This window comes from Armigeres subalbatus, chromosome 2 (genome assembly GCF_024139115.2).
Source record: "Armigeres subalbatus isolate Guangzhou_Male chromosome 2, GZ_Asu_2, whole genome shotgun sequence".
Classification (NCBI taxonomy): domain Eukaryota; kingdom Metazoa; phylum Arthropoda; class Insecta; order Diptera; family Culicidae; genus Armigeres; species Armigeres subalbatus.
This window is the reverse complement of record NC_085140.1, coordinates 324,623,958-324,637,028: the sequence shown is the minus strand read 5'-3', so window position 1 is coordinate 324,637,028 and position 13,071 is coordinate 324,623,958. Positions and strand designations below refer to the sequence as shown.

Below are 13,071 nucleotides of genomic sequence, written 5' to 3'. Positions count from 1 at the left end.
TTATGAAACATGAATTGTGCAGAGAATGATCACAATTTAACTTTTATGGCTGATTTACAATCGATTAACAAATAAATAAACTGCTTTAATTTTTAAATGTCATAACGTCCGTGTTTCCGTCATTGCCGGAGCTCGATCAGTTGTTAGGCCTTAAGTTTCCAAATAAGAGTTCCATCTCCTTCAGGTCTATACCTGTGGTTTTCCTCAGGCCTATACATGAGGTAGTCGGTTTTATTTATTGAGATCAAAGCTGTTGATTCCTCTGTAATTTGAAGATGATCATCAATTCCGCTTATGAAGATAGCTATAGCTGTGCCTTGTTTTTTTACATTCATTCATAATCAGAAGCATGTGGCTTTTCTCATCATTCATTAAAGAGGCTTGCAGCCCTAGGCTGGCTCACCTCTGAGGTGTCTTCTTGAACTGCATATAATACGCAAGGACTTGAGGGACTTGTATGGACATGCTGGGCTGATTTCAGTTTGATACCAGGCCAGGAGTAGTTGACCTATAGACCAACATCATTCATATTCAATTATGATGGGTAATAAGATTATTAATAGCACATATTAGCTTATTCTAATGAATGAAATAAGGCGGTATTTTGGTTGGGTTTCCAATAATTTTATATAGAAATCAATTCGGAGGAAAAATTAGATTCAAATAGGGTTTCTTACCCCATTCCCGGCCTAACATGCATACGACTGCATTATTTAATTGATATTTATGACAGGAAGCAACTTTTCCTGAATTTCGTGGGCCGTGCAATACTGCAAAGATGTTTACTTCTGATTAAAAATAGCTTTTCTTGGTAAACATCGATTGAAAAAGCTTTCATTTGATTTAAATTAACGATGTGCAGCACTCATTTTAGTCATAGCGATTGCATATCCGGCCCACATCCAACCCAGTTCCCGGCCTAAGCAAAATTTCGCTCAATCTCTCAACATCTTACTCTCATTCTCTCTCAGGAAGGAAGAAAATGCGACGTAAACAAAAATATGCACGTTCAACGTCGACATGATGCCAGATGGTATTATTTATAATAATTTTTATTTGGTTGAAAAGATATATTCACTCATCCAAATTACTTCCAAATGCTTAAAAACTATATTTTTTTCACTTTTTGAAATTGAGAGAATTATAAATAACATGGTAGCGTCAACTAATTAGATAGTTTTCTTATTAACGATGAAGGATTTTTTTCATACTAAAAAATACTCCTGGCCTTCTGGCACCACGGTGCGGCTAGAAGTTCTTAGGCCGAGGTGAATTTTTGTTCGGTTTGAGGATACATTTTTAAATGTATTCTAATATGTTTATATTAGCTCTAGTGAAACGAACAAGTAGAAAAGAATAAGGTGCACGAGTTTAGAATTATTGTGTGGTGATTAACAGATTGAAGCAATGATTGTAATATCGAGAACTGTGACGATTTTTAGGTAGGTGTTTATATGAAAATACCGTTTTGTAAAAGTGGAAAGATTCACTCCGGCTCAGTGGTGTAGCAACGGAGAGCGTATGTTCGGAATCTACATGTTTATTTTTTATAATTGGACCATTTAGGAGTGAAATAAATAGTTGAAAAATATTGAGTATTGTGCGAAATAAATGGGAGATTTTTTAAAAATTATCAACCATAAACCTACGGCTTCCAAAAAGTATGAATCCTTAGTTTTCTGTGCAGTGAGCCGGGAATCGGGTCCATAGGCCCAAGTAGTGATTTACCCTAGCACAAGGCTTTCCTTTATTCATTAATAGCTTTTTTTTTGTTGGTAGCTTATTAAGCTCTGATATGTCTCGGAAAATTTGTGGCATAACATCTAACGGAATAGGTATGCTGCGAAAGACTTGTGCTGAAATGGAAGAAAAGAGGATTTATAATTAGTTATAATTTGTTCATGTTAGTATAGCAATTAATATGCATGTTTATCAATACCGTGCATACCTGGATTCCTAGCCGTATAGCTAAAGATAATGCTGTTCTGATTCGGTGGCCCTACTCGTCCATGTTCCGTACAAGATCCACTGAGTGTTTTCATGGCTGAATCCCTCCAAACCGTACGAAAACCTGTTGTCATCCATACACATCTTCAATGGCTGCTGTTTAGCATAATCTGCAATCGAAAATAAAATGTTTCATTAGTTTGAAAATATGACTAGAGATTAAAAATGCCTACCTTATAAACCACCGCACGAGATAATTATCTCCACAAGTCTTAATCGCCACGTTTTTTTCACTCCGCAGGCTTCTGATAGAAAGTATAAGTTTTACCTAATACATTTTTGCCATTAGAAAACCTCATACTTTTCATTGAGACATAACATAGAAAACATGTACACGCTAAATATATGATATGCAAACGAACTATGATTATTATTGCCTGGAATGATGAACTGTATATGTGTATACACCATGAAATGATTAAATCAAATTTAATGAATAATATAATTAAATTTTTTCACGTGTACAACATCTGCATCAAACTAATTTGGACAGTACATAATAAGCAAGGGCTATATCGACTTGTGTGGACATGCTTGGTTGTTTCCGAGTGGATACCAGGCAATGTTGACCTGCTAGACCAAATGATCTGTACTCCAGAACAATTTGGAAAACCCAGATCTGCATCAAATTAATTTAGGCTGCGCATAATACGCAAGGGTTTTATGGACTTCATGGACAGTTTGGAGAACCTAGAACATCTGCATCAAACCAATATAATACGCAAGGGATTTAGAGGCTTGCAGGGAAAAGCTGGGTTGATTTCCGTTTGGTAGTTCTTCTTAATTGGTAAATTTAACTCATATTGAATTTGGTAAATCGAAATTTTCTACATTCTAAATGACAGCATTCGTACTCCAGCTGATATCGCATAAAAACAAAATTAGGATTCCTAGAAACATAGCAAACTAGCAAACTAAAGGAAACTAGATGAGATGGATAAGACAACAGTGGGGGAATTGTGAAAAACGCTTAGAAAGCGCCCAGGAACCCTGTTTGATATCATGGTTCTAATATTTTTTTGATCGCAGTATTCGACATGTTAACCAAGAACATGTACTTCCCAACATGCATTTAGGTTCAGGTTTCCCATAATAAAAGTTCCATGCAAATGCTTGCACACTTGTTCATTTATTAAATAAAACGGATGAGATGAAATTTATCTAAAAAGTTTAGTCAAAGGATGAATCATCACACAAATGTAACATGCGTCTTCATATGCTTTTATGCTTATATGCTGCTGAACAGTTTTCAAAATCTCTACCTAACGTCAAGGATGTTATCGATCATTTAGTAATCTGCATTCGATCTTTTAGTAGTTTGTCAATAACTTATTCCATAGGTCTAATTTAAAAATGTATTGTGCGAAGGTTTTTCTACAACTCTCCCTAACAGGTCGATGTTCGAATTCCACTATTAAAGGAGTTACGGTGCTAGTTGCTATATTTATACTAAATGATAACAAAATATGCAATCATTTAGTTTAAGCTATTGCTACTAGCGCTATAGCTCCGTTATTAGTGAAATTCAAACAATGAAATGTTAGGCAGAGTTGTAGATAAACCTTTGCACTAGAAGTCCACCATACAACACATTTTGAAATTTAGCCTCTAAAATGATTTTTTTTCTCTAAAATGAGTTGTTGACAAACTACTAGGGGGAATTACGGCTTCGGCAGGATTTGTTCTATTATTGTCAGGGGTGACTGGTTATGCTCAAATTTGGCATAAACATTCTTTGCATATCAAAGAATATTGTGGCCAAATTTCATAAATTTTAGTAGACAAAAACCCTCCTGACAATAATAGAACAAAACCTGCCAAAGCCGTCATTTCCCCTAAATGATCGAAGGCAGATTACTAAATGATCGATAACATCCATGCCTAACGTTTCCTCTGAGAGGCCCATTTTTGCCTGAAAAACACTCTTGAGGACATTCAAATATCGTAGTAACTTAGTATGGTAACTTATCTGAACATGCAATTATGCAAACATGCAAGTGACTTCAACGCCGTTAAAGCGATGATCCCCTTCCTACTTTGTGACCAAATAATCTTGGAATTTTTCCAATCAAACAACAAACGCCAGTAATCAGTCAATTTTAGAGGTCGAGAACTACAAATACAACACATGAGCATAGCGAATACAAATTTACTGTCGATCAGCGCATCAAAGAGCTCTGCTGTTTAAAGTTTCGTAAAATTTGCAGAGATCTGCAAAATGAGTTGACTGTAAATATTTGGACAGATATTCATGAATCTTCTATGATATTTTATTGGGAGCTATGGAGCTATGGGAAAGTTAATACTAAAAATTTTATTCTTCTTAACAACAAGTTTTCATTATTACTCAAAACATAAACATCGATCGCTCATACTTATGGTGTATGCGGCTTTTAATCATTATGCTGCACCTTGTTCCTCGGTAGAAGCCCGATTAAGGTGCATGACCTACATTCATACTTTTACCTACGATCACGTACATAAGGCATGCCAGGTGCTTGATTTATTCTCTTCATTCCACGCTGCTAAAGCCTTTTGCTATAACCGGTTACCGTTGATCGATGAATGTTTTTAACATCGGCAGAAGGCAAATTGAAAATCTGTTTGATGTGTGACGTTTTTGGTCTGTTGTTTTGACTAGAAATCAACTTGTAACGAGAAAAACTTACGACAATATTAAAAGCGAAACGATTCGTAAGGTGATTTATTCGAAAGTTATTCACTACCGCAGAAACGCGAATTTGTTTATCAGCAAACAGCACTCTTGTAAACAACGAAAGAGCTTTACGTTTGATGTATTGACGACTGATAAGAAACAGCATTTGTGGTGTGACTCGGACAATGTTTGATTGATTTTATTAACCATAGCTTCGTTTAATTCGATTTCATTTAGTTTGGATAAAAGCAGCTTCTAAATGTGATTAATTATCGATTTTTTTCTTGGATTTGTAATTTAGCTATTTTTATTATCCTTAAAAGACCCTTGGGCTACGATTTTTTTTCAATAGGTGTAAGTTATTCTAAAGCGAGAAATAGTCGACTTTTGCACATTTACTGATCTTATAGCCTATTCTGACTACAAGTTTTATTACTTGATAAAGAGTATTTCCTTTAATGTCATAGTTCACATAACTTATTTTCATGAACTACCGTTTTGACTCAAATTCCGAACATGACTCATATTCCGAACACACGCCTTCATATGGCCATTCGTTTGTAATCTTGATCCTCAGTGCGGAAAACCAATAAAAAATTAGTTTTAGGGCGCTAAAACGACGGTGTTCGGAATATGAACCGTGTTCGGAATTTGAGCCAAAATGGTATGATGTAAAATGATAATGCTCATTTATTCAAACAGGTATTAGAATTAGATGCTACTCCGACAAATTATTTCTGAGATGATACTGCCAAACAAAAAAAAAATTAAAAAAAATTTCCCGTGGTATTAATGTAATGCCAATGAAGAAAAGGAATAAAAAACAGCAAATCCCCAAGCTCAAGCAGAAATTTTATTATAAATATTAGCTTTTTTGCTCGAAATATGATTTTTCAATAGTCGTTTTATTCTTTTCCCAAGCTATTTGAACGACCTATGTATACAACTATTTCTGCCTTTTTTTCCTTTTTAACACAGAGCCAAAATGGCACCCTTCAAAAGCAAAATGGCGTCCCCAGCGACAAAACCCCAACAAAAAACATCATCTTTATCAACAACACCTGAAGAAATTTTATCATCATCGTTGTTCTCTGAATCTGCCGAACTAACATTCGAGAACTGCAACTGCGATGGCGTCCTTTCAAAATCTGGACAGCTTCGACTGGGAGGGCAAGATGGAGCCATCGTCTCCCTCCTCCCAGCACTCCTTCTATGGTGAGGAGTTCATTCTCGAAGACTACGATTTCTGCAACGGTAGGTCCATCCTTGCTATTCATCTTTACCGGATATTGGGTATAATATTTGTCCTTGTGGTTTCTTTTTTAGATGGCCTTTTCAATAACGCTCTCTTCGATATCGTCGTCGAAACTAAGCCGGTCATAACATCGGACCTGCTGAAGGACAGTACCATGGTGATGCCACTGCCACCTGTGGAGAAAGTCGAGAAAGGTAGGTGGATAACATCTAGACTGAAATGTGGAAATGATTAAATTCTAGTTAGTACACAATTGATTATCAAAATTGACAATAGCATAGCATAGCATTGTGATGGTGTACTTCGTAGATTGGACACTAGTGATATTCATGTTTTTCTTTTAAAATCTCAATTCAAATTGCTATTAGATATCAAGGTGGGTGTAGTCCTTGATTTCAATCTAGGACAAAAATTACAAAAGCATGAGGATTACTATTCTTGGCCACGCCAATCTTTATCGTAACTTGGGAGGGGAAGGAAGTGTTGATGTAGTACTTACTTAATGAGAGGTCCCCGACTCAGCAATTCCCTCATAAGTACCAAGGAGTTGAGTATTGGGACAGGTATTCATTGGGTCAGGATTTGCATGTAGCTGACAATGTTACCATGGTAGATCTCACACCGTAACACGCCACGCAAAAGTTTATACTGTATCAAAATTCACAATAGGTAATTTTTGAAAAATCTACCGTATTATTGAAACAAAAGGTCGTATTCGGCAGAAACAATCCCTTTGATCTTTATGCATTTCTCGTAAGTCGTACTAGAATAAATATATAGGTAATTTAACTCCAGGTTATAATCAAGTGAAGCCCGTAAGAATCCATTTCCAAATTTGCCCCACAGTTATGCATAAGTCTCAACAATAAAATCTGATCACGGCAAAACCTACTTTTTAGTTTTTGCAGCGTAGCAGCATGCGTGAAAAAGTTTTCAGTTGTGTAACGACACTAAGGATCAATCGCTGGAACTGGAAATGGACTTCCATACCGTTTCCATTTCAATGCTATACTCAACTTGACTATTCTAGTAGTAGCTGCCAGAATTGGAAATGAACGAAAAAACTCGTTTCCTACATCCAATAAGAAATTCTATCAGTGGCTTTCTCATATCTGTCACATTGGCAGCTCGTTAACCAAGACGAACCTCTGCCTCTCAAACCTAACCCAAAAATTCCAACAAATTCCGCATGAACTCGTGGCAAGTGCAGAGGTATATTCGGCTTGCAGTGGGCGAGTGATTGCATCATCATTTCCTTCCCTTTCCCTACATTGACAGGCGCCAGTGTTGACCTAACAAATGAGATCACCAGTACTTGTACATTGAAGATGAATGCTAGTCCCAAGCAAACATCTGTTGGTTCTCTGTGCAAGAACAGTTGATCTGGTCATAATGGAGTAGCAACTACGGGCAGTCAATAAAGCTCAAAGCTCAAAGCTGAAAAAATGATTTTAAAAAGGATGTTTCAAAAGTAGGACACATTTTCTGTTCATATATATTATGCAAACAATAACTATATTGAATATAACCTAATTGAAAGTCAAAGCACTCCAGATGTCCAGTGTTTTGACTTTCATGAAGTATCAAACAGCAACACAACAGATCACAATGCCTCCATTAAATAATTTATAAGTATTTTTGTGCCCTTTTCTTGAACTTTTTGAAATTGTTTTATGGCCTTAGTAGCTAACTTTACTTGCCATAGGTGCTAAAACTTTGCTATAGCTTATCTTTGTGAATGCATCGATATTTTCTTTTAAACCTGGAATCATAAGGATGGGGTTTCATTAGTAATCTATTTATGATTATAAGTAGAAAAGTCTACAATACATTAACAAACGGCTAAGTCTTCTCACCTGCTTCCAAATAAATGGTTGTTGATATATCAACTTCAGTGGCAGCGAAATAACAGTTTTTTTCACGAATTACCCAATAATTTAATACGCTTTGCACATTCGGTTCTTAATTTGTTATTATACAAAAAAATATCCCCGAATGAGTTTAAATTTGCACTTTTTGTTTATGTATGCCCAATAAAAGTTATTTCTATTTGAAAAAAATAGAGAAATTCATTCAGTGTCGAAAAATTTTCACTTGCCCCATCCGTAGTAAAAATCAGACAAAGTCATAAAATATTTTTTTCAAATTTTTTGGTTTTCATATTTTGTTGTTTGAATTCAAAACTATAAAGAAAACAAACCTTAAAACAAACTTTAAAATAATCAAATATATATATATATTGATATGCAAAACAAGTTGTACAAAAGATAAACTTGGCAAGTGAGAAAACTTTTTCTCTCGTTTGTTGAAATAGATCATTATTTCATGATTTACTCATTCAACGTATTAATTTAAATGGCCGTGTAGGATTGTGATGTGTAATTGATAAATTTCATGCTTTATCATTGACATATTTGCGTTTTTTTTCACTTACCCTACTTACTCACTTACCCAACTGTACCTTACAGATCGACTCAGTTCGACGAATTGTCTGTGTGTATGTGTGTCTGTGCGCATCCACCCAAAAAAAATGAAGTAAGAGTGTCACTCTTTTTTCGGGCACTTTTCCTTAACCGATTTGCTTGCAACAAGTTGCATTCGCCGCAGAATACTCTACCATTGTTTCCTTACTTGATGGGCTACAGCTCTTCGATGAACCTACGCCGAATGGAGTATCCTTTTGGACTCGATCCTGGGCCAATCGCTTCCAGTCGCCCTGAACATTGAGCGCCCTCAGGTCCTCTTCAACTGCAAAAAGCCATCGTGTACGCGGCCTTCCACGAAGCCTGCGGCCTCTTCCGGGTTCTCTACTAAATATTATCTTTGCTTGACGTTCTTCCGGCATACGAACAACGTGACCAGCCCACCGTAGTCTGCCGTGTTGTATAAGCTTAATAATATCCAGCCCTTTATACACCTGGTACAATTCGTGATTCATGCGACGCAGCCAGATACCGTTCTCCTGTTTACCGCCGAGTATTGTCCGCAGCACCTTACGCTCAAACACTCCGAGAGCTCTCCGATCAGCCTCCTTTAACGTCCATGTCTCATGGCCGTATAAAGCCACCGGAAGAATCAGAGTAGTATACAGCGCGAGTTTTGTTTTCGTTTGCAGACTACGGGACTTAAGCTGGTTACGAAGTCCGTAATAAGCCCTATTTGCAGCTGCGCCTTTTCACCTCGCGGGTAACATCATTATCGCACGTCACTAATGTTCCAAGATACACAAATTCTTCTACCACTTAAAATTTTTCACCATCCAGCACTATTTCGCTACCACCACCACTAATGAACCCACGTTGATTGCCAGCGACCATGTACTTCGTTTTGCTGGTATTGATCGTGAGTCCAATCCTCGCTGTCTCCCTCTTAAAAGGCGCAAAAGCCTCTTCCACGGCACGGCGATCATATCGATATCGTCCGCAAATCACAGGAGCATATGCGATTTTGTGATAATGGTACCGCTTCTTTGCACACCAGCTCTCCTAATCGCTCCCTCGAGCGCTATATTGAACAGTAGGTTCGAGAGTGCATCACCCTGCTTTAATCCATCTAAGGTAACAAATGACGTCGATACTTCATCCGCAACCCTTACACTTGATTTCAATCCGTCCAACGTTATACGAATCAGCCGTATCAGTTTCGCCGGAAAACCATGTTCAAGCATAATTTGCCATAATTAATTCCGTTTCACTGAATCGTACGCCGCCTTGAAATCAATAAACAGATGATGTGTCTGCAAGTTGTACTCCCGGAATTTATCAAGGATTTGTCTCAGGGTAAACATTTGATCCGTCGTTGATCGGCCCTCACGAAAACCTGCTTGGTATTCGCCGACGAAGGACTCTTCAAGCGGTCTCAATCTGTTGAACAGAATACGGGACATAATTTTGTACGCCGAATTAAGGAGGAGGAGGGAATGCCAGTCTTCCCATATTTTCGACATAATATGGTGCAGAACTTCATAAAGCTGCTCACTGCCATGTTTGAGAAGTTCAGCCGGGAGCTGGTCCTTATTGTTTTTCAGCTCTTTGACAGCTTTTTTAACCTCATCTAGTGTAGGTGACTCCACAGCTTGTCCATCGTCGCTAATATTTATTCTGTTCACCGATGCACCGTCACTTCCTCCATTCAACAAAGTCTCGAAGTGTTGCTTCCACCTGGCAGCCACTTCAGTTTTATCTGTCAGCAAATTCCCTTATTGGTCGTTGCACATGACGGGAGATAGCGCTGTCTTTCTCCGCACACCACTGACAGACTCATAAAACCTCCGCATATCGTTCTGCACCATTTTTTCATGCGCTAATAACTTGTTTTTCGTACTTTTTTCCCTGCGGTGGGTTCGTTTTTCGGCTGCTCTTGCTTCCTTGTACTGATCTCTATTCGATCGGGTACCCGACACCAACATTCGGCTTCTGGCAATGTTCTTCTCGTCTGTCACTCTCTGACACTCCACATCGAACCAATCCGTCCTGGGTCGCCTCTGTGCGGTGCCTACCACTTCTCGTGCTGGTGTGCTCACCGTTCCATGGATCGACTCCCATAGATCGTTGATGTTGTCGCTTACGTTGATTGCACTTATCCGTTCGTCGAGCTTCTGGCGGTACTCAGCCGATACTCCTTTTGCCGACAATCACTGGATATTGTAACGCATCGTTCGCTCTGATCGTTCGTTCGATACAGTTGACAACCGTGATCGAATTTTACTGACAAGATAGTGATCAGAGTCAATGTTCGGACCTCTGAATATCCGCACATCGATAACATCCGAGAAATGGCTCCCATCCACCAGAACATGGTCTATCTGGTTGCAAGTTTCACCATTTGGGTGTCACCAGGTGTGCTTTCGGATATTCGTGCAAAGTAACTGCTACTGATGGCCATCCCTCTTGCAGCAGCGAAATTTACTAGTCGTAGGCCGTTGTCATTGGTAGCGGGTGAAGGCTCTCCTACCGATTATGGGACGGAAATAGTCCTCTCTACCGACCTGAGCGTTAGCGTCTCCGATAACAATTTTCACGTCATGCTTTGGGCACTCTCCATAGGCTTTATCAAGACATTCATAAAACGTGTCCGTAAACGTTGATTAGGCTGTAATTGAAGAATTTGCCCCGTATCCTCAACACACAGATTCGTTCGCTAGTGGGTTTCCACCGCATCACTCGCTTCATCTGCTTGCCCATCACTACGAAACCAACTCCATGCTCTGCTTTTTCACCGCCGCTGTGATAGATGTTATACTTGAATGCAGTATTGGTCGTTGGGTCCACGGCTCGGAATTCACGTTCTCCGGATCTAGGCCATCGGACTTCTTGAATAGCAGCCACGTTCACTCCAACCTTCTGCAGTTCACGAGCCAGAAGGCTCACTCGTCCAGGTTCATTTAGGGTCCTGACATTCCAGGTACCGAGTTTCCAATCATAGTCCTTATTTCGTTGCCGGGTCGGTTGCCAAAAATAACGTTCTCTTTTTCTTCTATCTCCATTTTTCGTGGTATTTGAGAGGTTTCAGTAAGCTACCTTACCAGGGTTGCGTTACCTACATCGCGATGATGGGGCTGTCACCTTAGGTATAACTGACGCGATACAGCATTTCGTTAATCAGCCGCTGGGTACCAGGCAGACGCTGTTTGAGCCGCACCTCCTGGTGAACAGACGCTCGAGGCGTATCTTCTCACTCTAGCTGATGTCAGAAGGACAACAGTGCCCAGGCTGCACTACCAGCTAAGTACACAACCCTTAGCTGGCGGTCTTTTGTCATCGGACGACCCGTGGAAGCGCGAGATAGGGACTTGTGGGGACCAGAGCTCTGTTGGGCGCTCCTTCCTTGATGTCAACCCACCATTTTGCAGCCCACCATTGTTTCCTATTGAAACCAAATCGGCCAAATTGGCAAAATCGGACTATGGGCTCAAAAGTAACACAGGGGAACAAAATTTAACCTTTTGCGGGTCCTCAGAACCAATTGATGTGTCTTCAGTAGATTTTGGCTCGCTGAATCCGAGTCTGTCCTCAGATATGCTCTAACACGTCCAAATTTTGAGATATATGTAGCTAAATTAATACCGCTAATTTGAAGAAATTGACATTTTCGAAGGACTTTCATGAAGTATATTAACATAATTTTAGGTCAATCGATACCTGAAACGATAAAAGCACATCTGATCTAATGAATTTCCATCAGATTTGCACGTTACAATTGTTTTCTATTCGGTTTTACTTGAATTTAAGTTCAGTGAATTTAATTTAAAATATTCCATGCAAGTTTGTTTCAAAAACTTGCATGCAAACGCCATCACCACCAGTTCGAAGCCACCAAAATTCAACAACATGAGACCAGAGGAACTGGGATAATAAAATGTTAAATGAAGTATAGAGATACTAGTAAGTTTGTAAATTTATGTTTCATTCGACTTTTAATAAAAATATCCATGTTTTTTTTTTCATTTTATGCTCAACATTTTCCTCCTCCTAAAATGTTATTCTGCTCGATTTCTGGTTGTTTTTTTCGATCGATCAACTACCAATAACCACACGTAATCTGTTAACATGTTGCAATTGTGTTGGGCTAGAATATAGTGAGAACATGATGATCCATAAAGTTCTTTCTTTTATTCAACAAGGAAAAGATCGGAGTGTAATTTCAACGTATTCGAATACTCTACTAGATCCCCTACCAGAGCATTCAAGCCACATTGACTAATAAAATACATTTCAGAAAATAAGTGGAAACTTAAACATTTCGTAACTTCATCGTAAATTCTCTCATTCATGCCGTTATTTTGTTAAATTAGAGAAATATCAGAGTGCAGAATTAGCGGATCATCCAAACATATGCTCGGGTAACAGTAACATGTTGAACAGCACACAAGTGGAGCGGAGCCCAAGGTTTTTTTCTGGCGCATAACTTTGCGTCTTAGCACATAACAAAGCTTGATAAAACTAGTGAACTTTTTCCTTTTTCAATGTTAAAAGCTGATCATAGTTTAAAGAAATTGCATTAGTATCATTGCAACATCCTCGCAGCATTTTCAACGAGAATTAAATCCAAAGTCCCCCACGCACGAGTAGGTTGTTGACGTTTTCCGGTTTCTGTTGCGTAGCCGTCAACATCGCTTCAGCTTGTATGCAATCATACACAAGAACGATCGAAA

The 13,071-nt window shown here is 38.7% G+C and overlaps 1 protein-coding gene across 1 annotated transcript in view; it reads left to right on the top strand.

The window, feature by feature from the left end:
* LOC134212711 (activating transcription factor of chaperone) overlaps nucleotides 1–13,071 on the top strand; it is a 91,036-nt gene that overhangs the window by 11,567 nt on the left and 66,398 nt on the right. Inside the window, exons 2-3 of the mRNA XM_062690794.1 lie at nucleotides 5,642–5,917; nucleotides 5,990–6,112. Coding sequence (XP_062546778.1) covers nucleotides 5,794–5,917; nucleotides 5,990–6,112 — 247 coding nt within the window. The 5' untranslated portion in view covers nucleotides 5,642–5,793. The remainder of the gene's footprint in view (nucleotides 1–5,641; nucleotides 5,918–5,989; nucleotides 6,113–13,071) is intronic.